Here is a 25,703-nt window from a genome sequence, read left to right on the forward strand (position 1 = left end):
GCAATTTGTGCCATTCCTATCACCTTGGACTTTCCACTCCATGTCTGGAAGTACTTAGTCATATGATATGAGGAACTTTTGTTAAAGGGAAAATATATTCAGTTTTCTAATATCCATAATATTGCTTTATTTATCAGACCAAAGTGCACACCCTACAATTCCTGAGCATATGTTGTTAAGATGTTGAAGGACAAAGTTCAGCTGTTGCCCAATCCAAGAGCTCCTGGGCTAATACTCCTTGATCTTTGAGCTGTGTTCTCAAGCCTTACTCTGCATAAGAAATCACTACCTGGGAATATATAATTATAAATACCAACTCTGGCCATAGTCCATCAAACCATAATTACTGTAAGGGCCCAGCATAAGCATTTTATTTTCTGTTCCTAGATAAGTGTTATGTGGAGTCAGAATTTAAAACTGTTATCTCAAAATCCTCTTCGAACCCTGAGAGTCAGTTCATTTTAGTCAGCATTGTCATATTTGTGTCTGTGATTGTTAATCTTAAGGACTTTCAGTATCAAGCAAATGAATTTAATATTACTATTGTAATAGTGAATGAACGGGCTCTACACTAAAACCACCAGAGACCTGAACCTAGCTTTATTACCCTCGTTATTATCTTGGGCAAACTATGAACACAGTGTGTTTTTCTATGAGGAGAAGTATAATAACAGTGCTCATTTCATTTATGCAAATTATTTGAAATAGTACTTGGCATACAATAAATTTTCAAAGAGTGTTAGCTGTGCTCATCACTGCCCTTATTTGACATGTAGGCTAGTTATCAAACTTCTCCCTGTTTTACCTTTTCCTGATTATTCAGGGCCACATCCTCCTGTACCTTAAAGAAGGAAGTAAACATTTTTACACATTAGGTCCCAAAATGTTCCAACACTCCATCAGACCATCTGGAGACTTCAGGCTATGTGGAATTCTGTCTGGGGGCTTCTATTTTAATTTCACTTAAAAAAGGGAACACTAATTAATTTAAAAAAGCATTATAAATTCTGATAAGCTATAATGATCTGTCAGGTTTCCCTCATTGAAAATTACCACCATCATTTTTTATCTCTGGTTAACTTCTTTCCACAGAAAAGACTTGCTTCTATTTGGTTAATTATTGCCAAGTGGTGTCATCCACAATTCATCAGCCTCAGAGTTGAACTCATATTCTCTTTCCCCAAATAAATCTTTTTGTCATCCCAGCCTCAGCTGCCCTCTTTGTTTTTTATCTCATCATCTGGGGCCGTTTATCACACATGGTAGAGACCCCAGAGTTGTGTATTTCATCCTTGGCATGCTCAAGGCCCATATGGCCTTATTAGAGAGAACCTCAAAGCCAAGTTTATAGCATGCAAATCCTGGAGAAATAGAAAAGTGGGGTGGTGGCAGCCACACCTACGGACTTGGATGCCCCCGTGTAAGCTTTGAATCTCACTTGGTAGATCACAGTGTTTTATCAGTGGATAAGCCTCCAAGATCATTCATTGCAACTCTTTCATTTTTGTAGATGAGGAGATGGAGGCCCAGAAATTTCTTAAAAATAAGAAGAAAAATAAAGATTTAGCTAAATCCCAATTTAGTTCATTGGGATTAACATACGTAAACTATTGGGACTGTGTATGCAATGGATAACTAATGAGAACCTACTCTGTAGCTCAGGGAACTCCACTTAATGCCCTGTGGTGGCCTAAATGGGACAGAAGTCCAAAAAAGAGAAGACACATGTGTACAGAGAGCTAGTTAACTTTGCCGTGTGGTAGAAACTAACTCAGCGTTGTAAAGCTACCATTTTCCAATAAAAATTTAAAAAGAAATAAGGTAGTTGAAAAGAATGAGGTCTGTTTACTCTTCTTTTTCTTAGTTCATTTAGGAATCACAGAAAAATCCCTTCTATGAAAAAACAAATAAACACAAATATGTGCAATGAAAGCACATTAACTTAAGTCAACTTTTCTGATCTATCTTAAATAATTCTACTGATTGATTCAGAGTCTTAACATTCCTTCAACAGACAATAAACATTACTCCGTATCCCCCACCTTTGTTTAGCTTTGGATATAGAGAAGTAAGTAACACAACCTGTCTTTTTGGAACTCAAGGATTTTTAGTAACTTCAAAAAGCACACAAGTAAATGCTTGCAGTGGAAGTTGAGGAAACGACATCTTTTGTGAGGTTCCCAAAGGAAGGGAGAATTGAGCGTTAACATTTTCCTGATGATTTAATGTCCTGCTGCCCAGGGTGTAATTTGACAGACTGTATCACACTTGAGTCCCATGACCCATATGATAACATTGGTGATTGTAAAGGAAAACTTAAAAGGGAAAATTTGACTCTGTACTGATTCTGCCTCTGTGACTTTAACTCTTATTTGCCATTTGCAGCTGCTGCTTTTGTGATTATAGGTATACACAGTGGCCTGCCTCAGGGAACCCTGCCGGGACTCACCCCTAAGCCAAAAGAGAAAGAAAAGAAAGTGAAGTCGCTCAATTAATATTAATACTTAGATCGGTCACTTGGTGCAGCAGTGGGTTCCCACGCAAATGTCAAGGTCTTTCTTCCTATAGTTTGTTTTACCTTTACTCCTTGTTGAAATGGTCACTGGAGGAATCTACTGTGATTCCCTCTCTGGCCTCCTGGCACTAAGCTCTTTAGCCTCTGCCCAGATAGTATCATTAACAAAGAGTGTTTAATTTCCCAAGCATAAAAACATGATGCATCTTCAATTTTAGACAAAATGACTAGTTGCAGGTGGGGGGATGTGTCTCTCCAATTTTGACAGTCTCATTTAATATTTGATATTAATATTTAAATGTCTCATTATGAGAACACTTTTTCAGTTTGCAGTTGTGTTGTTACCAAACCCGAGTTGGTGTGCTCGATGCACAGTGAAACCAAATAATACCCCAAAATCCGAGTTTGGAGCAGAGAATGTTTTATTGCAGGACCACAAGGAAATAGAGGCTCAAGCACAGAAAAAAAATCTCTGAACTCCCCAAAGGGTTTCAGTAAAGCCTTTTTAAAGGCAAGATGAGGGAGAGGTGTGGTTAGTTGTGGCAAACTTCCTGGCACAGGAATTCTTTATTCTTGCAGCTGTTCACTTAAGTCAGGTCATAATGCTCCTGTAACTTTCTTTCTCTATATGAATCAAAAAATATTATACCATTAAAGGTCAGATCCTTGAGAATGGGTTATCCTATATATTTCAGGCTATATGCAACATTTTTAGCTTGGAGCAGAATCAACAGAATACAAAGATTAAAAGAAATAAACCTAGTATGGGATCAGATGTGTTCTTACCTGTTATGTGTTGTGGTTGAGAACCACTGGTGATCATGTGAAGCAGCAGAAGCAGCCCACAGGTGAATTATGCTCTTTCCACAAGGGTTCTCTGTGCATTAGCAGCCTTTGCTTTGATCTGTCCTTCTGTGAACTTGTGAATAGGATGTATGGAACCTTGTCACTCTGCTTAAACCTTCTGTCAACCTGTCTGCCTTGGGGTGACCACATGTCCCAGCCCATTCCATATGATTCTAGTCTATGCTGGTCACCTCAGTTTTGTTATCTGTTCCCCTGTTCACTCCCCCTCTTTGTTATTAAAAACTTGTAGGGACTATAATTATGCTTCCCGTTTTATTGTGTCCTCTACCACTAGAGTAATTCATTGGCCTTGTCAGTGTTACTGGGTCTGATTGCTGAGTGGGACAGTTCATGTGACAATGATTTTGCATCTCACAGTTTAGCACAGACACCAAAGAGAATAAAGAACACGCCCAGTGATTGCCAGTGTACTTAAGAATAAACAAATGGAAGTATTTCTATTACTTTGGAAGTTCCCTAAAATAAATACATTATTTCAGTTTAGTCTTATAGTTGGCTTCCCTGCTGGCTCAGATGGTAAAGAATCCACCTGCAATGCAGAAAACCTAGGTTCGATATCTGGGTTGGGAAGATCCCCTCAAGGAGGGTGTGGCAACCTTCTCCAGTATTCCTGCCAGGAGAATCCCTGTCGACAGAGGAGCCTGGCGGGTTACAGTCCATGGGGTCACAAAGAGCCGGACACGACTGAGTGACTAAGAGCAGCATTATTAGTGAAGCGCTCAGAGGAAGTGCAAATTTTAGGTATGCTGAGTGTTACTGAGTCCAGAGCTGTGGTGTTGGAGAAGACCCTTGAGAGTCCCCTGGACTGCAAGGAGATCCAATGAGTCCATCCTCAAGGAGATCAGTCCTGGGTGTTCATTGGAAGGACTGATGCTGAAGCTGAAACTCCAATACTTTGGCCACCTCATCTGAAGAGTTGACTCATTGGAAAAGGCCCTGATGCTGGGAGGGATTGGGGGCAGGAGGAGAAGGGGCCGACAGAGGATGAGATGGCTGAATGGCATCACCGACTCAATGGGCATGAGTTTCGGTGGACTCCGGGAGTTGGTGATGGACAAGGAGGCCTGGCGTGCTGCGATTCATGGGGTCGCAAAGAGTCAGACACGACTGAGCGACTGAACTGAACTGAGTCCAAGCTCTTACTGCTCTCTGCATCACAGGCCAATATATTGAGAGATGAGCAATGGGGCAAAGTATAGAGCCTTTATTCAGAAAGCCAGCAGATCCAGAAGATGGGGGACTGGTACCCCAAAGAATCATCTTGCCCGGGTTTGGGTGCTAGTTTCATCTATGACAAAGAGCAGATCAGGAGGTATCATAAAAAGGTAATAAGTTGTTGCAAATGTTGTCTGGTTCCAGCCATATTCCAGGGTGAATGTGTTAATTTCTTCCCTCCTGCAGCCATTCACTGGTGGGCTGGTCAGAGTATGAGTTTAAACAAAGGAACTTTAGTTTAAGCTCAGTTGTGGAAGGCAGAGTTCCCAGAGATGGGCCAATATGTACACTTTGAGCTATAGGCAACATTCCTTTAGTGATTAGCTTGTAGCAAGAACAATATAGAATGCGAAGTTTAAAGTAAAAGAAATATCCAATATGGAGTCAAATTTGTTCTTCCTTATTCCAAGAACTGTCTACAAGTGTAAGATAGCCAAAACGCATTTTAAGCAGGCAAGTATGACTGTCAGTCTATCCGCTGAAGTTAGGATTGGAACTTAAAGTTTCTATGCTGTTTTTTGTACTATGACTTTTTTTATGTTGTCTTCTTAGGACCTATTGTTTTTTTTTTTCCCCAAACTACTCTCATGCACAGACACATCAGAAATTCTGTAAGAAAAGCTATTCTTAGGAATTGTCACAGTCAGTTTTGGAAACTTACACTGTTTTCACAGTTCATCTGAGGTTATCATGGGCTTCTGATAAGGCCTGGAAAAGTCACAGAGTTGGTGGAGGTTCTCTGTAGATGTGAGTTGGCTGTGGGAATCTCTGTGGTCTGTAGATTGCTAACCAAAGCCCTTGAGTATTCAGTGCAAGCGTATGTTCTGAATAATAATGACTTTTCTTATATAACGTATCATGAGATGAGGCTTCAAACTGTAACTGTGTTGAAAATCATGGTTACTGCAAACAGCCCCGGAGTCTGAGAGGCACCGATTTTCTCAGGATGAATCAATGGTTTCTCTTGTCAACTTTGAGGTCCAGCTTTCCTTCTTGTAAGAAAATAGACTCCATGTCACAAGCCCACAGGAGAGCCCTTCTCAGCTCACTTGAGGATTCAAGCTTGGAATCTTATTCAGTGGAGTCCTTTTTTTAGCTGGTTTGTTGACAAGCTACCAACATCCATCAAACGTGCCAGAATATGCCTCCAGAACTCTGCCTTTCTCTGACAACAAGCTATGACAGCCGGGTCAGCAATTACGGTCTCAGTGGGAAGTCTGCCAGACACTGGCATTTCTCAGCACTGCTGCAATGGAGGGGAGTTAATGTGGATTTATCTTGACCTAAAAGGAGAGGTTTGTGAGCTGGAGGAGCTGCCCTTATCCTAAAGACTCCTCAGATTCACAATCGACCTAACCTTAATATTCTAGCAAAACCTGCCGGTGTATGACCATCTTCTCAAACCACAAATTGAATTCATTTTAATGAGATTCTAGAAATCGATTTTCAGGATGACGGAGAATGGTCCACTGCAGGAAGCAAATATCTAACAGCTGTGTTCTGGTTGGCATTGTAGGTAAAAAGGAACTCTGATGAGTGGTCATCATGTACTAAGGGCAAGAAAAAAGGAAAAAAGAACATTCAAAAGACCACATTAGGGCTTTGTCACCTTGGCAGGAGACAGTGAAATTGGGTAATTCCACCAAGAGGGAGAGGTTTAGGCAGTTAGGACTCGATGTGTACGGGCCAAATAAGTAATATGGAAGGACTTTCTAAAATCCAGAGCGTTCTTTCTAAAAGTCCAACTGGCCATGCATGCTCCTTACTTTTAATACTTTAACAGTTATTTCTCCATTGATCTCAGGGTCCCATTAAAACTCATTATTTTATCATTAATAGGATCCTCCATTGTAAAACCCCTGACTCTCTTCGCAGCCTCTTGCATCCCTACTCTCCTAGCTTTCTTTTAGCTCAGAGGGTCTCAAACTTCAGTGAGCATCAGACTCACCCAGAGGGCTTGAAAACATGCAAATGTCTGGGTCCTAAGCCCAGAGGCTGTAATTCCACAAGTCTGCAGTGATATCCTAAATCCTGTACTTCCGGCCAGCTCCCTGGGACCAGGAGTACTGGTGCAGGGGGCACAGCTCTGGATGGCCGGCCAGCAGGGGGGAACCCTCGTGGATCTGAGGTCTGGCCCTCTGAAACGGTTGGCAATGACCTTCACACACACTCCGCCTGCCTAACTTCGGTGCATCCCTCGGGACTAGGGGAAGTGTCATCTCCCATGGAGAGGGTTGGACGTCACCCCGTTAGACTCCTTCGGCACCCAGTGCTGGCCCCTTCCCGGGAGTGTGCAACCGCGCAGCACTGCCTCCAGCAAGGCTCTGAGACCAGGGCCGCTACTGAGTTCATCGCCATCCACCTGTGCTGAACGCGGACCTCGCGTGTGGAGGGGTCGCAGCAAAGGCCCCAGAATGAGAAGGCCTGGGCGAAGCGAGCCCCCCGAATCAACCGGAGTAGGCGGCTCGAGCTTAGTGGCGGTGATGCGGTGGGGAGGCCACTGCGTAGTTACCCTTGAAAAGCCAAGAACGGCTGCCCTGACGGAACCTGGTCTGCGAGTGAAGGGGCGCAGGCGAAAAGAGCCGAGGCCGCGAGGAAATCAGCGCCGACCTGGAGGGAAGGAGCGCCCGTCCTTCCTCAAGCGGGCGTCTTCCCCTCAGGCTCGCTCAGGCACACTCCGCAGGCACGCCTGCTGGGCCTGGGCCGGAGTCGCGCAGCATCCCTGCCCGCGAGGTGCTGCTTGTCATAATCCTCGCACTGACTCCCCATTTTCTGTCTTTTCTTTTTTCTGTTTATTTTTTTCCATTTATTTTTATTAGTTGGAGGCTAATTACGTTACAACATTGCAGTGGGTTTTGTCATACACTGACACGAATCAGCCATGGATTTCCATGTGTGCCCCATCCCGGTCCCCTCTCCCGCCTCCCTCTCCACCCCATCCCTCTGGGTCCACCCAGTGCACCAGGCCCGAGCACTTGTCTCCTGCACCCAACCTGGGCTGGTGATCTGTTTCACCCTTGATAGTGTACTTGTTTCCATGCTTTTCTCCCACTTTCTAATGAGGAACCATTTAGGGCTTCCATGTCAGACGACTCATTACTGTGTGTGTGCCTTGCGGCAGGGTATGTAATCTTCCCAAGCTTTGGCGTCTCCTTTTTACAAATGGGGAAAAATATGAACCTTCCAAGGCTGTTAAGAAGAACGTTAAATTAGGCAAAATATGCTAATTAGTTTCTTTTGCCCCTGGAGAACGGATTGCTTAATCCAAATGAAGAAATCCGTACGAGTGGTTTAGACAAGCTGTGATAGAGAATGCGAGGATATATTTAGTTTTGTCAGTTATTTTCTCAGTGCTCTTGAAACTGTGCTCTAAGGTAATCGCACACTTCTTCATCTGCCAGTAGGATCCTTCTCTAACCTTTATGCATCTTTCAACGCTTTCTTCATTTTTTTCCTGTTGTTTTTTTTTTTCATATTGTTAAAGAGCATCTTGCTTCAAGACATGTGTAAAACATGAATGAAGATATAGATCCTCATAACCAGACTTCATGCTGCAAATTAATACCAAAGGGGAATATTAGGGCAAGGTGGTTACCATAGTATCTATTCAGGAAAGTCCAGTATATAATAGAATTGCTTTTCTTAAGGGCAGCACTGTAAAAAGATGGGTCCTTTTTGTTAGTATGTTGAATCCCTGGTAGCCAAGTGAACTTGGGGATCTGAATGCTTAACACTCCTGTGTCTGGAAGAATTACTAACTTTCTAGTGGGAGAATCTCTAATCCTTCTTAAACACTTTTTTTTTTTTAAATGCGATTTCTCCATCTGTGACATGGCTGGTGCATTGGCATGTGACTTGAATAACATTGCAAAGGGTCAGGGTATTGCAAAGGTCTGAGTTCCCTGGGACTGGCGATGTGTTCCTCTCACTGGCCTTCAGTGGTGTTAGGAGAAAACCTGTCACACTTCTGAGCTCTCTAACAGGGGCCTCTCATCTTTGTCATCAAGAGCATCTGTGAGGAACTCGGGAATCCTGAGTGCCTCCAGAGAGACAAAGTCTTTGCGTGGGAATGGGTAGCCTGGCTCTTGTAGGATGGGGGCAGGCCCCAGGAGAGGAAGTCAGGGGACAACTGACCGCATTGCCCTCAGACAGAGGTACTGCAGTAGGTCCCTAACTCAGTTCCCATGTAATTCTGGGGTCTGCATTAATGAGGGGATCTATACACATCTGAACCCTCTTCCCAAGGGTCCTGCTGGTGAGCTGGATAGTAAACACATCTGGAAACAAAAGTGTCAAAATCTGGCTGGGAGGTGAATTATCAACGAGAGAGGCAGTGTGCTCAGGGAGACTAGCTTGTGGGAGGAAGCTGTTGGGGAAAGGGCTTAGCACCAGACTAGTGAGCTGCATGTCGCAGCGTCAGCCAGAGAGGGGCGGCTCTCGGAAGGTTCTCAGTGCACTCAGAGTAAGCCTGAGTCCCGCTGGGTGGGTTGGATTCCCAGCTCTGCCACTTACTAACTGCGTGCTCCTTGTGCCAGAATGTCCTCACTTGTAAAAGAGCAGTGATAAAAATAGTGTGTTCCTCGTAGTGTTACTGAACACAAGTTCAAGTGCCTAATGCACCGTGAGGCCAAACAAACTGAAGTGATGAAGTCTGGAGCACAGAAAGATGTATTTGAGGGACACACAAGGGGATGGGTGGCTTCTGCCCAGAAACCTCCCAATTCCATGCAACGTCGAAGTAAAGCATTTTAAAAGGCGAGGTGAGGGAGGGGTGTGGTTCGTTGTTGCAAACTTTGTCAGAATCCTTTGTTCTCGCAGCTGTCCAGTAGGTCAGGTCAGGATGTTCCTTTAAATCTCCAACAAGACAAATGTTATTCTCTGTCCTACAACTCTTTATCTCTGTATGAATGGAAAGACGTTATACCCTTAAAGGCCTGAGTCTTAAAAATGGGCTATGCTGGATATGTCAGGATATAGGCAAGATTCTTAAAAGCACTAGAATGCAAAGGTAAAAGAAACAAATCTAACAGGGAGTCCGATTTGTTCTTCCCTATTACAATAGGTGATTGATATGATGAAATAAATTTAAGCACAGAAAACCTTTAGAGTGTTACAGGACTCACAGTGCGTGTTCCATACATGTTCCTATGTCCTTCAGTATAGACATATCACATATGTCTATAATGTGATATAATGTCTATATGTGATATAATGCATATCACACACACACACACACACACGGACTTGGAGTAGGATGAGGGTAGTGGAGAGAAGTACTGGATGAAGGGAGAAAGGAGGACAGAGACAGGTAGAATTTGCGCAAAGGGGGTTTACTGAAGGGCTTTACAAAGGGGATGGGAACATGACAGAATGGCTCAGAGGGAGGTTGCAAAGGTTGAGTCCAGCAGGGCAGTTATAAGGCTATTGTGAGAATCTGGACAGTGATGAAGGCGTGGATAAATGTCTGCTCAATGCAATGTGAGGCATACTGAACTCCAATCTCAGATTTCCTCTATACCATGCTCTTCACACCATCTTCACATCATGCTTCAGATCTTTACCACTGCACCAATGGTTTTGGATTAATGATGGAATTAGGAAGTGAAATATTGAGTGACTCTTCATTTCCAGGAATGATTTATGTAATTCTTGTAGAGTCTTTTAGAGCAAGTTTCTCTTAGCTCTATTGTAAAGATAGGACCTTGAAGCTTGGAGAAGTCAAGAAAGTTGTCTGAAGTCTCCCAGCTAGTAAATAGCAAAACCAGATTTGAAACGTAGGTCTATGAGACTTCAACAATATTTTCTTTTTTTCCTGCCTTATTGATCACTTCAGTTTCCTTAAGATCTCATGGCAACATGAAGATATATTTTCTTAGAAGTGACCTATGTCATCACCACTTATAGCATTGATGAGGTCCCTAGATTAGCTAGACATCTGAGGGACTGCATCGCAGATCGTGAATGCTGGGATGGATTGGAAAAGAGGTGATAGTGCCATGAGAAAGGAAGAGTCTTCTCCCCTCAGTAATATCACTACCGTCACTGTTGGGCCCCCTCCCAAGCTGTTTTGCCTCCAGGCAACAAGACGTGGTGTGAGGCTGGGAAGCAGGGTGAGGGGTGGGGAAGGGCAGTACCTCCTTCCTTCTGGTTGTTCCTGGAATCTTAATAAACCACTTGAGCATGTCTTCTTGAAAACTTTCCAAATTTCTCTGAGACGACTAGATCAAGGCGTGGCTTTTCAATAGTAACTCAGATTGCATCTTATTCATGTCAGAAATCACCCCATGCTCACAGTCATCTACAATGTTTGAACTCTGTACTGTTCCCATAGCAGGGGGCATGCCCTTCTGTTTTAGCTCACGACGTGCCATATTACTGTCATGGCCCAGCAGGTGTATGCGCCATGTCCCTCACTCAGCACTAGGCTCCCAAGGACCCAGTTCCTAATCCAGACTCTGGTGCAGAGCCCGGGGGAGGCTTCAGAATAGAGCAGGAAGACACAGCTGCAGACCTGCACACAAAGAGTTTCAAGGAGAGTTTAAAGCATGGCCAAACAGGAAACGGGGCCAGCTTGCGTCCCCTGGGCAGTAAACCATTGAATCAGAAAGTGAAAAGCATTATTGCAGATGAGAACGTGGGGTGTCAGCCTCAAGAGTAGACTGGGGAGGAATGTGAGGTCCTCCATGAATCTGAAACACTGTTAATGCTCCTAATCCCTCTTAAGGATTTAACACAAGTAACATGCCAGACATGAAGGCATCCCTTTGTATGCATTATCACTTTATATGGATAAGCACATCTGATGCTCACAGCAGTCTTCCCTGAAGGATGCAATTACCCCATTTTATAGATGAGGATATCAAGTCTTCAAGATATACAGCTGCCAACATGACCCAGTTAAGCTACAGACATCACAGTTTAACATCCGTGCTCCTATCTACATTATGATCTTCATTATTCTATGACTGATACCAGCTTGCTGTCTGTAGTCTCCACTTGGTTTTGGTAAAGACTGATTTCAGAGGACAGAGGTAGACTCATTGATGGGGTGATGGGGGAGAGGGTCTGAGGAAGTTTGGTATTGGTGAAAATCCCTCTGTCTCTGGACTATTTCATTTTTGGGCCTCAGGTGTATTAGCAACCTTGGTTAGAACCACTTTATTCCATAGGAATAAATTATGAAATGGTATTTTAAAATGAATTACCAGAAAAGTATGATTTCATTTTTACTTTCATTTCAAAACTTCAGCTTTCCAAAGGATATTTCTAGCTCCTTGGTCAAAAAAAAAAAAAAAAAAAACTTAATTTATCACTGTGTATTCTCAAGGTGAGGATTTTAATTGCTTGGTGAATAATAAAAAAAAATTGAGTTTTCTCAAGTAGTTAATTTCAAATAAGAATAATTTTACCCTCTCCATACACCCATTCACCACCATCCCACCCACATAAGATGGTATATAATGGATCTGTTTTAAACTGTAATTAAATATCCTTAACATTTTCCTATTACAAAAGTAATAAAATTTTTTTTGTAAAAGTTTTTTATGATGAAAGAATAGAAAAATAATACAAAAACGCCTATAACAACACCTCCAAAGAATCACTATCAATTATTTTAAAGGCTACTTTTAGAGCAGTTTGCATTCACAGCAGAATTAAGCGAAGCACAGAGGAAGGTATAGAGCCTTCCGGCATACCCCTGGCTCTCCCAAACTCAAGTCCCCGCATCGTGTCCCCGTCAGAGTGGTGCGTTTATCACAGCTGATGAGCCTGCACTGACAAACGACAATCACCCAAAGTCCACATTTTGCATCATGGTTCTGAGAAGGAACATTTGAAAACTTTCACCCAGCTAGAGACAACCTCATGCTCATTCTGCGTCTGTAACTCACCTAGCTCCTTGCAAAGTCACGTGGGAAAGCCCAACTATACAGAGCCTAATCCTCACCCTCTAGCAAGCTTCCCTGCCTTAAAGGCCTGAGAGGATAACCTGTCCACGGAAGGATGCTGGCCTGGTCCTCATGGATTACATTGGAATCGTGGGACTAACGCGTATTCCACTTCACCAGCCAACTGGTGGGGGCATAGTATTGGAGACTATACGTCCCTCCCTTTTCCTACTTCCCGTAGACCAAGGTGAATCGTGGGGAGTCCCAGTTTATAAAGACAGAGGCCCTACCAAAAGGCTCAAGTCTCTGCAGATTGGAGACTGGAAAGATGACAATGGCCTCCTGAATGCATATCCAATACTACCGGCCCGCCACAGGGGCAGAAGGTGGGTCCTGGGGCTACTGAGCTGAAACTTACATCACTCACCCTTGTCAATTACCCAGCCCTTGCAATCCTGCTTAGCCATGTTTGTGTAAAGGTCAGGCATCCCCCTGCTGTGTCCTCACTGCTGTTTCCATGTGCATGAGACCCCTACTTTGAACTAGCCTGTTAACAGTCAGCACTGTCCACTAGAGTCTGGTGTCCCGCACTGTCTATAAGAATTCTCTGACTCCTTTGCTCTGGCTCAGAGCTGGAAGTGTTAACTCCTCTGGGCCCACTGGAGTGATGAGCCTGCTTTCTCCAACTCTTCGAGTTTCTTGATGGTCCAGCTTCTGCCACAGTTCCTTGTTGGTATTGGACATTCCGTAAGTTTGGAGCAGCTGTAATAGCATGCATCTTATCATTTCAGTATCAGTATTTTCACTGTCCCAGAAATCCTCTGCCGATTCATCTTTCCTGATCAACCCCAGGCCTCTACTTGTCTTTTTCCTGTCCCATAGATTTGCTTTTCCTAGAATGTCATGCAGCTGGACTCATAGAGAAGCATTTTCAGAGTGACATTTTTTCCATTAAGTAATATGTATTTAAAGATTTTGTTTGTTTCTTTCTTTTCATGGCTTGACAGTTCAATTCTTTTTAGTGCTGTGCAATATTCCATTGTCTCAATGTACCACAGTTTAGTTATCCATTCACCTGGTGAAATGTATATTGTTGTTTATAAGATTTGGCAATTATAAGTGAAGCTGCTGTAAACGTCTGTGTGCAGGTGTTTGTGTGGACACAAGTTTTCAGCTCTTTGGAGTAAATAGCACAGTCAGATTGCTAGATGGTATAGGTAGAGTACATTAGTCTTCTAATAAACTGCCCAGCTGTCTTCCAGGGTGGCTGTACCGCTCTGCGTCCCCACTCTCAATGAAGGAGACGGCCTATTCCTCCACATCCTCCTGCTCAGCATTTGGTGGTGTCGGCGTTCCAGGGTTAGGCCACTCTAATAGGCGTACAGTTAACAGTACCTCATTATTTTAATTTTCATTTCTCAGGTGACATGTGATGTGGAGCATCTTTTCAGATGCTTATTTGCTATCTTTATATATTCTTTGGTGAGGTAGACTCCTCATATTTGAAAGTTGCTTAGAGAGTAGTTCTTAAAAGTTCTCATCACAAGAAAAAAATTCTGTAACTATGTATGGTGACAAATGTTAAATACACTTTTTGTGGTGCTGATTTTGAAATATATATAAATATCTAATCATTGTGTTGTACACTTGAAGCAAATATAATGTTGTAGGTCAATTATGCATCAATAAAAAAATGAAAAGAAAATTCCTATTAACTTTTTGACATACAATTTTCAGATATGTTTATTCATATCTGAATAAAATTATCTCATAAACTTATCTCAATCATAATTACCAGGACTTCCCTTTTTGCTTTCATAATAATGAATATTCATTTTTTATATGAAAACTAAAATGATACATATCATCGGCATAAGATAAGGCAGTCATGATAAGGATGCAAGATATTTGCCCTCTCCGTTCAAATAGTAAATCTGCTTTTACTGAATATTATTTCCCAGTGAACCTAAGTTTAGTTCAGTTCAGTCGCTCAGTTGTGTCCAACTCTTTGCAACCCCATGGACTGCAGCATGCCAGGCTTCCCTGTTCATCACCACCTCCCGGAGCTTACTCAGACCCACGTCCATCAAGTCAGTGATGCCATCGATCTTATCCTCTGTCATCTTCTTCTCCTCCTGCCTTCAATGTTTTCCAGCATCAGGTCTTTTCCAATGTATTAGTTCTTCTTTGGCCACATCAGGTGGCCAAAGTATTGGAGTTTCAGCTACAGCATCAGTCCTTTCAATCAATATTCAGGACTGATTTCTTTTAGGATGGGCTAGGTTGTTCTCCTTGCAGTCCGAGGGACTCTCAAGAGTCTTCTCCAAAACCACAGTTCAAAAGCATCAATTCTTCAATGCTCAGCTTTCTTTATAGTCCAACTTTCATATCCATACATGACTACTGGACACCATAAACCTAAAGGAAACCTAAGGAACCTAAAGTAAAAACTCAGATTCCTTCTCAACACAGGTCTAGGGAAACTACTGTTCAGTCAGGGTTGAAACAGTGAACTATATTTTTCATCTCTGACCTTGAACTGGAGAGGAAGGGAGAAAATGACTCCAACTATCAGAAGCAATAAGAAGGATAAATCATGAGAGACTATTATAACCAGGCATCTGACACAATAGAGCCTGACTTGTATTTGCATCTTGTCCCCTCAAGCAAAAGCTGACTATCACTAATGAGAGGTTTTACTTCTAGGCTGATGATCAGTTCACTCTGAGTGTGTGATGGTTGCTTGCAAATGAATCCCTGAGTCTAGCTACACCGGGTCTGGTCTATATGGGTCCCCTTGAGTCAGTACCTACAGATGTCAGGAACATTTCAGCTAATTGAACAAAAGCTAAGACAGGAAAGAGGGGGGACATTCTGACGATGTGCACTGATTTCCCTTCCTCTCTCTCTTTGTGCCTAGAATCGGACGTTGCTGACTTTGATGGCCGAAGCTCCCTACTCTACAGGTTCAATCAGAAGCTGATGAGTACTCTCAAAGATGTGATTTCCCTGAAGTTCAAGAGCATGCAAGGAGATGGGGTCCTCTTCCATGGAGAAGGACAACGGGGAGACCACATCACCCTGGAGCTCCAGAGAGGGAGGCTCGCCCTGCACCTCAACTTGGGTAGGTCAAGCTTTGCCCCGCCCCTGGCCATGCCGGGCTGCAGGGAACTCCTTCTGTAGCAGGTTATCCTCCCAGTGTATCAGCTAGACGTTGCTGTGTCACCGTCGAAGCGACATATTTTCCTTATCCAAATTGGAGAAGAGAAATCCACGCTTTTAAATGCTTAAGCCATAAATAGAATGCTTTAAACAAGGTAACTTTGGTAGATAGGGAGAGATACAGGTTAATTTAAGTAACAAACTTTAGCTTGAGTAAGTTTGAACACACACACAGCACATATATTACAATATAAGGCTTGCTCACCATCTATTATACCCTTATGAAAGTTAAGTTCCTGGGGGAAAATGGAGAAGATACATTTTAATTGTTGTTTGTTTCGTGAGGGAAAAAGGGGTCATGTGCATGGCATCTAAGTTTCTGGGCCTCCTCATGTCTTATTAAAGGAGACTCTGTTTTGTCTTTTTTTTTCACGTGTCCAGGCTGTGCAGGGTGAGCCCTATATTTGCCAAATGCCAGCAAATTTAGTACAGAACGCCCTCCTCCTTTCTATATGTGTAGGACTCAGGCCTCCTGCTGTGGGTTGGCGTGCATCGTTCCTGCCTCACTACTGGCAGGTCTGTATTTCTTGGTAGTCAACTAAGAGACGGTCAGCCTCCTCCAAAGGTGCTTTGTAAGGAAGCATGGGCCAAGTGCAGAAGGCAGGGAGCAGAACTCCCAGATTCGCAGAGGCAAACCAAGAGGCTCCTGCAGAGAAGGGACCAGGAGAAAAGCGTTAGGGCGGTGGAAAAGGGAGAGACCACTTTCTGTAAGCATGAGCTTCTGCCTCCCATTGGGTGTTTACTAGTGTTAGGGGAAGGGGTGCAGAGTATCCTTGTGGAAGATAATTATCACCGGTTGCCGAGCATTTCTGATCAAATAGTAAAGAAAGAAAGTCATAGCAAAATTCAGTTTGTAGGCTTAAGCTGAAAGCCTAGAAATATCACAGATAATTGTTTGTCTTTTAATAATTATTTTTAGTAATAAGTTTTTTACTAATTAGCATAAGAATGCAGATTATTGTGAACTCATCCCCAAAACCAAGCAAAGGAGATATTTATTTTGAGGCATTTCTGAGCATCTCCTTAGCCTCCATGTTGGACAGTGGCAGTGCTAGCAAGGAGAACCTTAGGATCCCAAGTTTAGTTCATTAAATTGACTTCTAATGCGCTGAACTAAATACACAGCAAAGGCATCTTTAGAGTCTCACCAAGAGGAGAGCTACAGAGGATTCGCTAGTAGCCTAATCAGCTTTGTCCACATACCTAAAGAAATTTATCAGTGAAGTCCATGAAAGATGGGCACATTTAGTAGAAACATATCAGTTTATTAACTGGTGTTCAATTTTCATGAAAGGAGAATGGACGGAGTGACTTCCTCCCTAACACCCAGTGACGAGTTGTTCACAGAGCATTGCGGGTAGTGGATAAAGTGTTTGCCGTTTCCCCTGGAACTCTGCCCCAACAAGCATAACGCGGCGATGTGCTGCAGTTTCAGTCACGGTGAGCAGGAGCGGGAGGAAAAGGTGTGCCCGTGTGGCAGATTTTGCCTGCAGACAGGGGCCAGCTATTTATTTGGGGGGAAACTTCATAACTTCCAAGCCTCGATTTACTTACTTCTAACCTGGGATATTATTAATAACTACCTAGCAGGGCATGAATGTGAAAACTAAAAATATTCAAAATGAATTTTCTATCGCTTCTCGGCCTTTTGGCTAAGATCAAGTGTAGTATCAAAATGAATTTTCTGAGATCCAATCTGCCGTGCTCAGGCATGTACACCTCTTTGTGACCTCATGGGCTATAGCCTGCCAGGCTTCTCTGCCCATGGAATTTTCCAGGCAAGAATACTGGAGTGGGGTGCCATTTCCTACTTTAGGGGCTCTTCTTGACCTAGGAATAGAACTTTCACCTCTTACGTCTCCTGCATTGGCAGGTGGATTCTTAATCACTAATGCCACCTGAGAATTTTCTGTGTCAGTAAATAAACACAGTGAAACTCTTCATATTGCTCATTATTCAACTAACAATATCTGAATGTCCCACATCCTGTAGTTTGTTAGTCTTTCTGGAAAGAAGTGGGTCGATTAAGATGAAGAAGACTCTCTCCTACTGTGATATACAATTCTCTTTCCAGATTTCCAACCAACCCATATTCCTAACTGTGTTGGTGATAATGGGAAATCTCATTTAGTGAATTATTCAGTAGTAAAAATATGTTTAGTCTGTATTCTACAACGTTTGGCATTTTTCTTATTCTTTTGGATTTTATTCGTCTCCTTAAGTTTACCATGACTGAGTATTTCCCGTCCTTAGCTCCTTTAAACAGTTACACAGCATGCTTATTAAATAGCGCAGTTTTTTGTGTTCCTTCTCTAGAGAGACACTGACATATATTAGTATGTGAGCTCTGCGTATCTCTGTCACAGCCAGCGAATCTTTGGGGTCAGTGAGTTAAGGGGAAAGGTGGAATGGTAATAGCTTTTGATTTGCCCATGAGAGAAAATCTGTAACATAGGTGACACAAGGCAAGATAACACTGTGCTCATGGCTGGGTCTGGAAACCAGAACACCAGCTGAAGTAGGTGCTCCAGGCCAAGCAAGTTACTGGGAAAAGACGTTTTCATCTCACCTGTCAGAGCCTGATGCAATGCACATTCTCTCATTGGCCTACTCACCCCAGGCCTGAGCTCCTCTTCCTCCTGTGATCTCCACGGAGTCCAGCGTCCTCTCCGTCCTCAAGGCAGCCCACTGGGCACGTCAGCATTAGCCCCAAATTACCTGTATGGAATATTAAGCTGGAGGAGTATATGTCAGCTGCTCAAACGATGCAGCTAGTGATTAGCATAGTCACGATTAAAATCCAGTCATATTTACTGCCTTTTAAACTTATTTTCAGATTTTAAAATATATGTCAGTTTTAGAAAACTTGAAGAAAAAAAATTATAAATAAGAGGAAAAAAGTTACTCAAAATCCTACAACCCTGTCATCCTTCTATTAATTTTGGTGTATTTTCCAAGTGTTTTTTCCTTAGCTATTTATATAATAATTTTACATATTATATAAAATTAATGTTCCTTCCAAGTTGCCACACAACCTTAAAAATAGGAAGAGTTTATACTATCCATGATCAAGGCTTTGTGTGTGTGTGTGTGTGTGTGTGTGTGTGTGTTTCTTTCTTTTCTTAAAGAAATGAATCCAGAGAGAGAGAAAAATGAAGAGAAAGAGGAAGAATCTAAGAATTCAAGTTAATGGGCTAAAAATGGTGTTAGGCCAGGGACGGAGGGAGTTCCTCTCTTAACAGCAGTGTTCTCTGTAGGGACAGTTCTCCAATGTATGTTCCTTTCCTAATTTGTGACTTTACAATTCAGTTTTTTAGGCTGAATGGAGTGATTCAGTACCGTGGACAGCTACAGAGGAGGGCCTTTGGAGATGCATGGTGTGCTGTGGTTCCTCACAAGTGATGCTCTTTGCTGATATTCTGATTGATATTACTTAGTTACCTCTGTGGCAATGGACTTGAAAGACCATTTCAATGCTGCAGTCAAACTAGCCCTTCCCCTTTGACTGTTCTCTTAGCGTACAACAATGATTTTTCTAGAGCTACTAATGGGAAAGAAATCTCTTCTCTCAGTCCATAAGGAAGTTAACCGAGATTCCTCTTTCCACTCTTTGCACATCTCATTCAGATCACCTGTGGCAGTTTGCCCTCGGTAGAATCACAACAGCACAAACTCATACATGCAGGTGGTAGAAGCAAAGAGCAGAGACATCACATGGCTGGGGAATTGTGGTAAGAACTAAACAGAACATCGATCGCACATGCAGGTCATTCATCCTTACAAGAGTCCAGTGCTTTTGAACTGAGACAGATTGTGCAATAAGGCAGTCACAGGAAAGTGAGAACCCTGAAATAGCATAAACATGTGTGGAGCACACTCTCCTTGAGGGAGCCAAGAATAGGTTCAAAGGCGAAGCCTCTGACTGCATAACCAACTCACAGAGGTATCTTGGATATCAGTGAATACTCTGCACCTACTCCAGGGAGTCCAGTGAATGTTTACTTTAGCTTTTTCAAATTCAAGCATTTTGATCATCAGTGATATCCAGTTGGTTGCCCTGGGTCACAGAGATCATGTAGTTGCATAACTGTGGACCCAAGATTAGAATGTTCTCCAATTCAAACACAAGGTCCTGACGTTAATCATTAAAATGTTATAAACTTTCATGAAACAAGTATGTATTGAATATTAAGAAGTTGCTGTTCACGTGGTAAAATTTTGAGACTGGAGAGACTGGGGTGGAATAGAGGAGTCCAGAAAGTCTTCTTGGATCCAACTTCAATTAGCTGGAGATTTTATTATGAAGAGGAAAGAAAGACAGGAATTTCAGACAAAGTGTCAGGGTGGTAATTGGCACATTTTATGTAAATTGTGTCATTCATGTACAGGAGTCCATTGAGGAAGTACATTAAGCTTAGCAATGGGAGTTAAAAGTTTGAATTCACCAGTTCTGATTTTCAAGGAGGTCCCAGCCTGGTAAAACAATTATTGTGATTGACTTTCTAACTTTGTAGTATTAACCAAAAATAGATAGCTATGTATCATCGACTCATTGGAAAAGACCCTGATGCTGGGAGGGATTGGGGGCAGGAGGAGAAGGAGACGACAAAGGATGAGATGGTTGATGGCATCACCGACTCAATGCACATGGGTTTGGGTGAACTCCGGGAGTTGGTGATGGACAGGGTGGCCTGGCATGCTGCGATTCATGGGATCACAAAGAGTCGGACATAACTGAGTGACTGAACTGAACTGATTTATCATCGAAACCATATTTTTTAAGATAATGAAGTCACAAAAGATAGATGTAACTTAGGAGTCAGATTGAGCAATGACCCCTAAATCTAGAGAATGTTTTATTGAATAAAATTTAGAAAAATTTTTTTAAGAACTAAGGACATGAATTACATTTCTTTAGTGATACATAAGGATTTGCTCTGATTTGAGGGTCAAGTTCACTGTAATCACATGGCTTCCTGTTAGTTTTTATTTTCTTCAGAAGACTTCATTTGAGTACTTGAGAACATTCACCAGCCCTGAATTTTGCTAAATAGGGGTCTGTATAATCCTGGATAAACTAGAGAGGTGAAATTTGCCTTCCCTGTCTGCATCATGTCCTTCCCTCTTTGGGTTGCTGCATTTTCCTTTTCCACAACTCTCTGCTTCCCAATCCATCAAATCCCTTTCCTGGTATTATTACTAAGCTATACAAACTCATGCGTGTGTATGGTGGGAAGCAGATGGCCGGAACATAAGGAATGAAGGTATCAATTTTTCCAATAGGAGTAAGTAGTAAGAGCATTTAGCTTTGGAGTCATAGCTCAGTATGTAACCTTAATTCTTTGTGACCTTGGGTATAACCTGTGGCTTCATTGAGGTGAAGCTTTTTGTAAGGCTGTGTTCAGGAATAACAAGAACAACCTATGTAAAATGCTTACCTCTCTTTAACAGAAAAGGAACTTAAAAATACAAGCACATACCAACATTGATGGTCTGAACAACTAAATGTGAGAAAGTTAACTCTAAAGATCATGTGGATGCAGGCATTGGGGAGCTCCATGCGAATGGCCCTCTATCTCATCAACAACAAAATCTTTCCAAGAGTGACTTTTTATTGAAACACAGTCTTAAAAGAGAAAGTTTATGTTCCCATTTGCTCAAGTTATATGAAGTCTGCAGATTGTGAAAGATAAAGTGCCATCCATATTTAAACTGTTAAGACCAAGCAAGGTGATTTAATCCAAGGAGATTTTGAAGTGAAAACACAATATACATGCTAAGGATCCAGAAAAAGGCTAGTTCCAAGGGTGAAGAATTTGATATGCTTATCTCTAGTATGTTAGGATGGGGAAGGGGAGGAGGAGAAGAGCAAATTAGAAATATTTTGCACATATTTCAAACTTCCTGTAAAATTTTTCATATGCTTTAGGGTTTTGGGTAATATTTATATAGTTTCATTTTAACTATGTCAAACTACATGAAAGCAAGTTTTAATAAGTAAATCTTTTTTTTTTTCCTCCAATGTGTTTCTGGCCTAAAAGACACCATCTGTGGATTTTTATCATCTTCGTGTACCCCACAATTACCCATAGGTGTTTTTATCTTGCCTTAATAAATTGGAAACTAGTTAAAACTTGTAGTTGAACCATAATTGCCACTGAGATATGACTTGAAGTATATATTACAGAATGAAGAGTTTGATAATCTTTTGAGAATGAAATTTTTTTCTTAATTTCTAATAATGAACATTTTTAGGTAAAATGGAAACTTTTCTAGGACTAACCTTTTTTCTTCATAGTAACACCTCATATGGATATATTTTGAAACACCCTACTTGATGAATAGCAGGATTTCCTGTTCATCCAGCTGTTAAAGTGGCCTGATTTCCACTCAGTCTGTTTCAACGCACGTATCCTTGCCTGGGAAACCCTACGGACAGAGGCACCCTGTGCACCTCCAGCCCATGGGGCTGCAAAATAGCTGGGTATGACAGTGATTAAAAACAAAACAGAGATTTCTGTGTGTTAACATAAAATGATTCATGGAGAGGGTAAAATATGTTCATGTCTGCCATTTTTTAAATTAAAAATATACTTGTAATGCAGGAGATATTCAATAATTCACACATCAGTCATATAGTTAGCCATGCAGGTCGAGGATTATGCTTTTAATGAAGTTTAGTATTGTTTCTTAATATAAAAAATATTTATGCTCTAAAATATATAAAGAAAAGAAAAAGAATAAAAACTAAAATTACAGTCAGTTTGACCTCTTCATAATCAAATTCATCTTTTGAAGGAGGAATAATAGTATAGAAAATATCAAAGTATTTAATTTTAATCCTTGTTTTTCTTTATCAAAAAGTCAAAATATCACTAGAACCCACCCACACAACACATAATAACAAATAAGTAGGAGGAAAAGATAGGATTCCTTTACTTTTTCTTTTTCTGACTTTCATTGGTTTTACAGTTTCAAATGTTTAATGTTTTTGACATATTAGTAAATTCTTAAATGCCTTTTTAACCTTTGAAGGAAAAGGGAAGGGCATATCAAATTTAAAGTGAAGGCTCTAGTATTAAATTTATTTGAGTATATTAACTTAGAACTAATAGTTTATAAGACATGGTAAGTCTCCTTCAAGCAGTCATTAGTCCTTGGGCATGTTTTATTTTATAAATAAAAGCTGACTCGTGTGTGTGTGTGTGTGTGTGTGTGTGTGTGTGTGTGTGTGTAGGAGAGGGAAGGGGAGAGAGGCGAACACAAGTATTTTTCGTTCTGTTTTGATTGGTAGCGCTTCTCGTCCGCTTGCTGGAGCAAACCTCCTAGAAGTCATTTCTCAGTGAGTCTCTTTTGTTACGTCCACTCCAGTATCCAAATGCCGTTCTAGGCCCCCACATGCCGGCCGCCTCTCACCGCCTGGAAATCCCCACTTCTTGTGCTCTCCTCACCTATGCCCCTCATCCTCCATCCACATGACTGCCAGTCTTCCTGCCAGCCTTGCCTGCTAATCAAACCCCCATACCGCTGCCAAAACAACCTTCCTAAAATGTTAGTTTGAGCCAGTAATCCCTGACTTATTAACTCTCCAGTGGCTCCCATTTCTAAAAGGTCAACACAAGCTGTGAATCGTCTCACACTGGCAACTGGTCCTGGGTGGTACCAGCCAGCCCACATGGTCACGGCACCCTGCTGCTTGGAATCCCTCCACGGGGTTCTTCTGAACCCCTGGCCTTGGCAGCTGCTTTTCCTGGTTAGGCAACAATGCTCCTTGTTCTGGCCGAATTTCAGGCCTGGCCACTCTCCATAATGCGACATCCACAGCTTCCTACCCTGCGTTTTCTTGGTCCCTTGCCTTAACTGCTGTTAATACAAGCAGCACCCTTCTTATCCACTCCCTTATTGCATCCCCACATTAAAACCTTCAGAGACGGAAGTGTGACTTTTAACTCTATGTCTCCTGTGACAAGTCAATACCATTTTATGGGTGGATGGATGGGAGAAGGAAAGGAAGAGAGGGAGGAAGGAAGGAAGGGATGGAGGGAGGAGGAGGAAAAAGTAAAAGATCTAATAATGTATCTGTATAATTTCACACATTGCAAGGACTCAAAAGATGTGGAACAAATCAATGTGTCATTGAGCAAATCAATTAAAGTCAGCTATGAACTCATCAGCACTTCTTTTTCAATTGCAATCGGTTGGATACCGTCCCCACAACCCCCTTAGGAAGCAGCAGTGTTATTTAGCGCAGGAAGCAGTGCCTCGGGACCATAATGGAGGTGGGTGTGAGCAACCCACAGGGGAACGGCAGCTTCTGCCCCCTGAATGCCACGCTGTGGAGCAGGCTGCTACAGCTGTTCTATAAAACACATTTTAGGAGAGACAAGAGACATTTAGCTCTCAGTTACTAAGGGTACTGAATACATAAAACACTGAAAAATTGGAAGGTTTACATATAAGTAAAATTAGCTGCATTGAACTGTTCATTTTGCTAAGTCTGAGCCATTCTGTAGGAAAGAAAAAAAGTAAAGCTCTAATATTTTTGACAGAAGGATACAGGCAGGAACACCATAAAACTGGAGGCAAGATGAAGAGAAGGGGAACCAGAGGTGCTTGGTTGAAAAATGTACCTCTCACGTCCTCCCAAGAGGTGTGTTCCAAACTCAGCTCAGGCTGAATCAACACATGACCCATGCCATGATCAGAGTCAAAAATCTGACTGGATCTGAATTTGAACCCTGGCTACATCTCTGCCTAGGAATGCTTAACCTCACCAGACCTCAGCTTCATAATTTGCTAAATGCATGTAATCATTTTGCCTTAGAGCATCAAACTTGGAGATTATACAGTCTGTACTTAAATGCCCTCGATAGAGTAGGTATTAGAAAATTGCAGCTAAAATGATCATTTCCTCTCCATTGCCTTTCCTACATATTTACCTAACTCAGTGGCCCACTGTCTTCCCTCTACTTATCCAGCACTCACTCTTCTGCTAAAGTACAACCCAAGATTCCCTTTCTCCTTTCAAGAGCCAGTCAAGTGCAAAGAATATGCATTCTTTCTAAATGTGATGAGTTCTATTTTCAATATTATTCATACAGCTATCCAGATCTGATTTCTCTTATTATGTAATTGCACCAGACCTAGAAACATGTTCATTCATGTCTAAAAGGGAGTGTAGATGTCAGTTGATGGAGAACTTGGTCCTGGGATCTGTGGGGGAAAGTTGGTATTCCATCCCAAGCCCAGGACAGTTCTGGGTCTGTAGAGAGAGAATCAACCTTTACTTTGGATCTAGAGAGTTGGCCTCACTTGCAGAATATTCTATTTACAGCACTGCAGGCTGCCCTGGGGTACAGACGCCATCCTCTCTTTCTGTTCACAGATGACAGCAAGCCTCGTCCCAGCAGCAGCGCGCCCTCGGCCACCCTGGGGAGCCTCCTGGATGACCAGCATTGGCACTCCGTCCTCCTGGAGCGAGCTGGCAAGCTCGTGAACTTCACCGTGGACAGGCACACACAGCACTTCCGCACCAGGGGCGAGGCGGATGCCTTGGACATCGACTACGAGGTGAGCTTTCTGTCCCTGCAGACCCTTGAGCTCTTTGCTCAGGATCAGTGAGAAAATCAGGAAGCGAATGAGCAGGTGAGAAGATGTGGGACCTTGAGCATCTTCTCACCTCCATCTAAGTCCAGGTAGCTGACCATGAAGGAGCCCACGGACAGAGTCTGAGCTGTGAGCCTGGAGAAAATGCCTTGGCAAATGTGGTGGTGACTCAGAAACTTAAAAGGCATCATGCAGTCATTATGAAAAATTCAGTTATATAAACTTATACTCCATCAAAGTATTTTTAAAAGGCACTAAATTCATTTATTCCTAATTAATATATCTCTCTCCATCTATCTATATGTATTTGAGGTTATTTACTTCTGTTGTATCTGTGTGGTAGAGATACAGTCTATTTGATTGCTACAGTGCCTCGCTTCCCAACTCCA

The 25,703-nt window shown here is 42.2% G+C and overlaps 1 protein-coding gene and 1 pseudogene across 1 annotated transcript in view; both read left to right on the forward strand.

Annotated features, from left to right (window-relative positions):
- The window catches only part of CNTNAP5 (contactin associated protein family member 5), a 1,008,111-nt gene that overhangs the window by 451,899 nt on the left and 530,509 nt on the right, over positions 1-25,703 (forward strand). Inside the window, exons 5-6 of the mRNA XM_070476362.1 lie at positions 15,407-15,610; positions 25,094-25,278. Coding sequence (XP_070332463.1) covers positions 15,407-15,610; positions 25,094-25,278 — 389 coding nt within the window. The remainder of the gene's footprint in view (positions 1-15,406; positions 15,611-25,093; positions 25,279-25,703) is intronic.
- LOC139038120 (U2 spliceosomal RNA) lies at positions 17,341-17,404 on the forward strand (annotated as a pseudogene).

This window comes from Odocoileus virginianus, chromosome 13, assembly GCF_023699985.2.
Source record: "Odocoileus virginianus isolate 20LAN1187 ecotype Illinois chromosome 13, Ovbor_1.2, whole genome shotgun sequence".
Taxonomy (NCBI): Eukaryota; Metazoa; Chordata; class Mammalia; order Artiodactyla; family Cervidae; genus Odocoileus; species Odocoileus virginianus.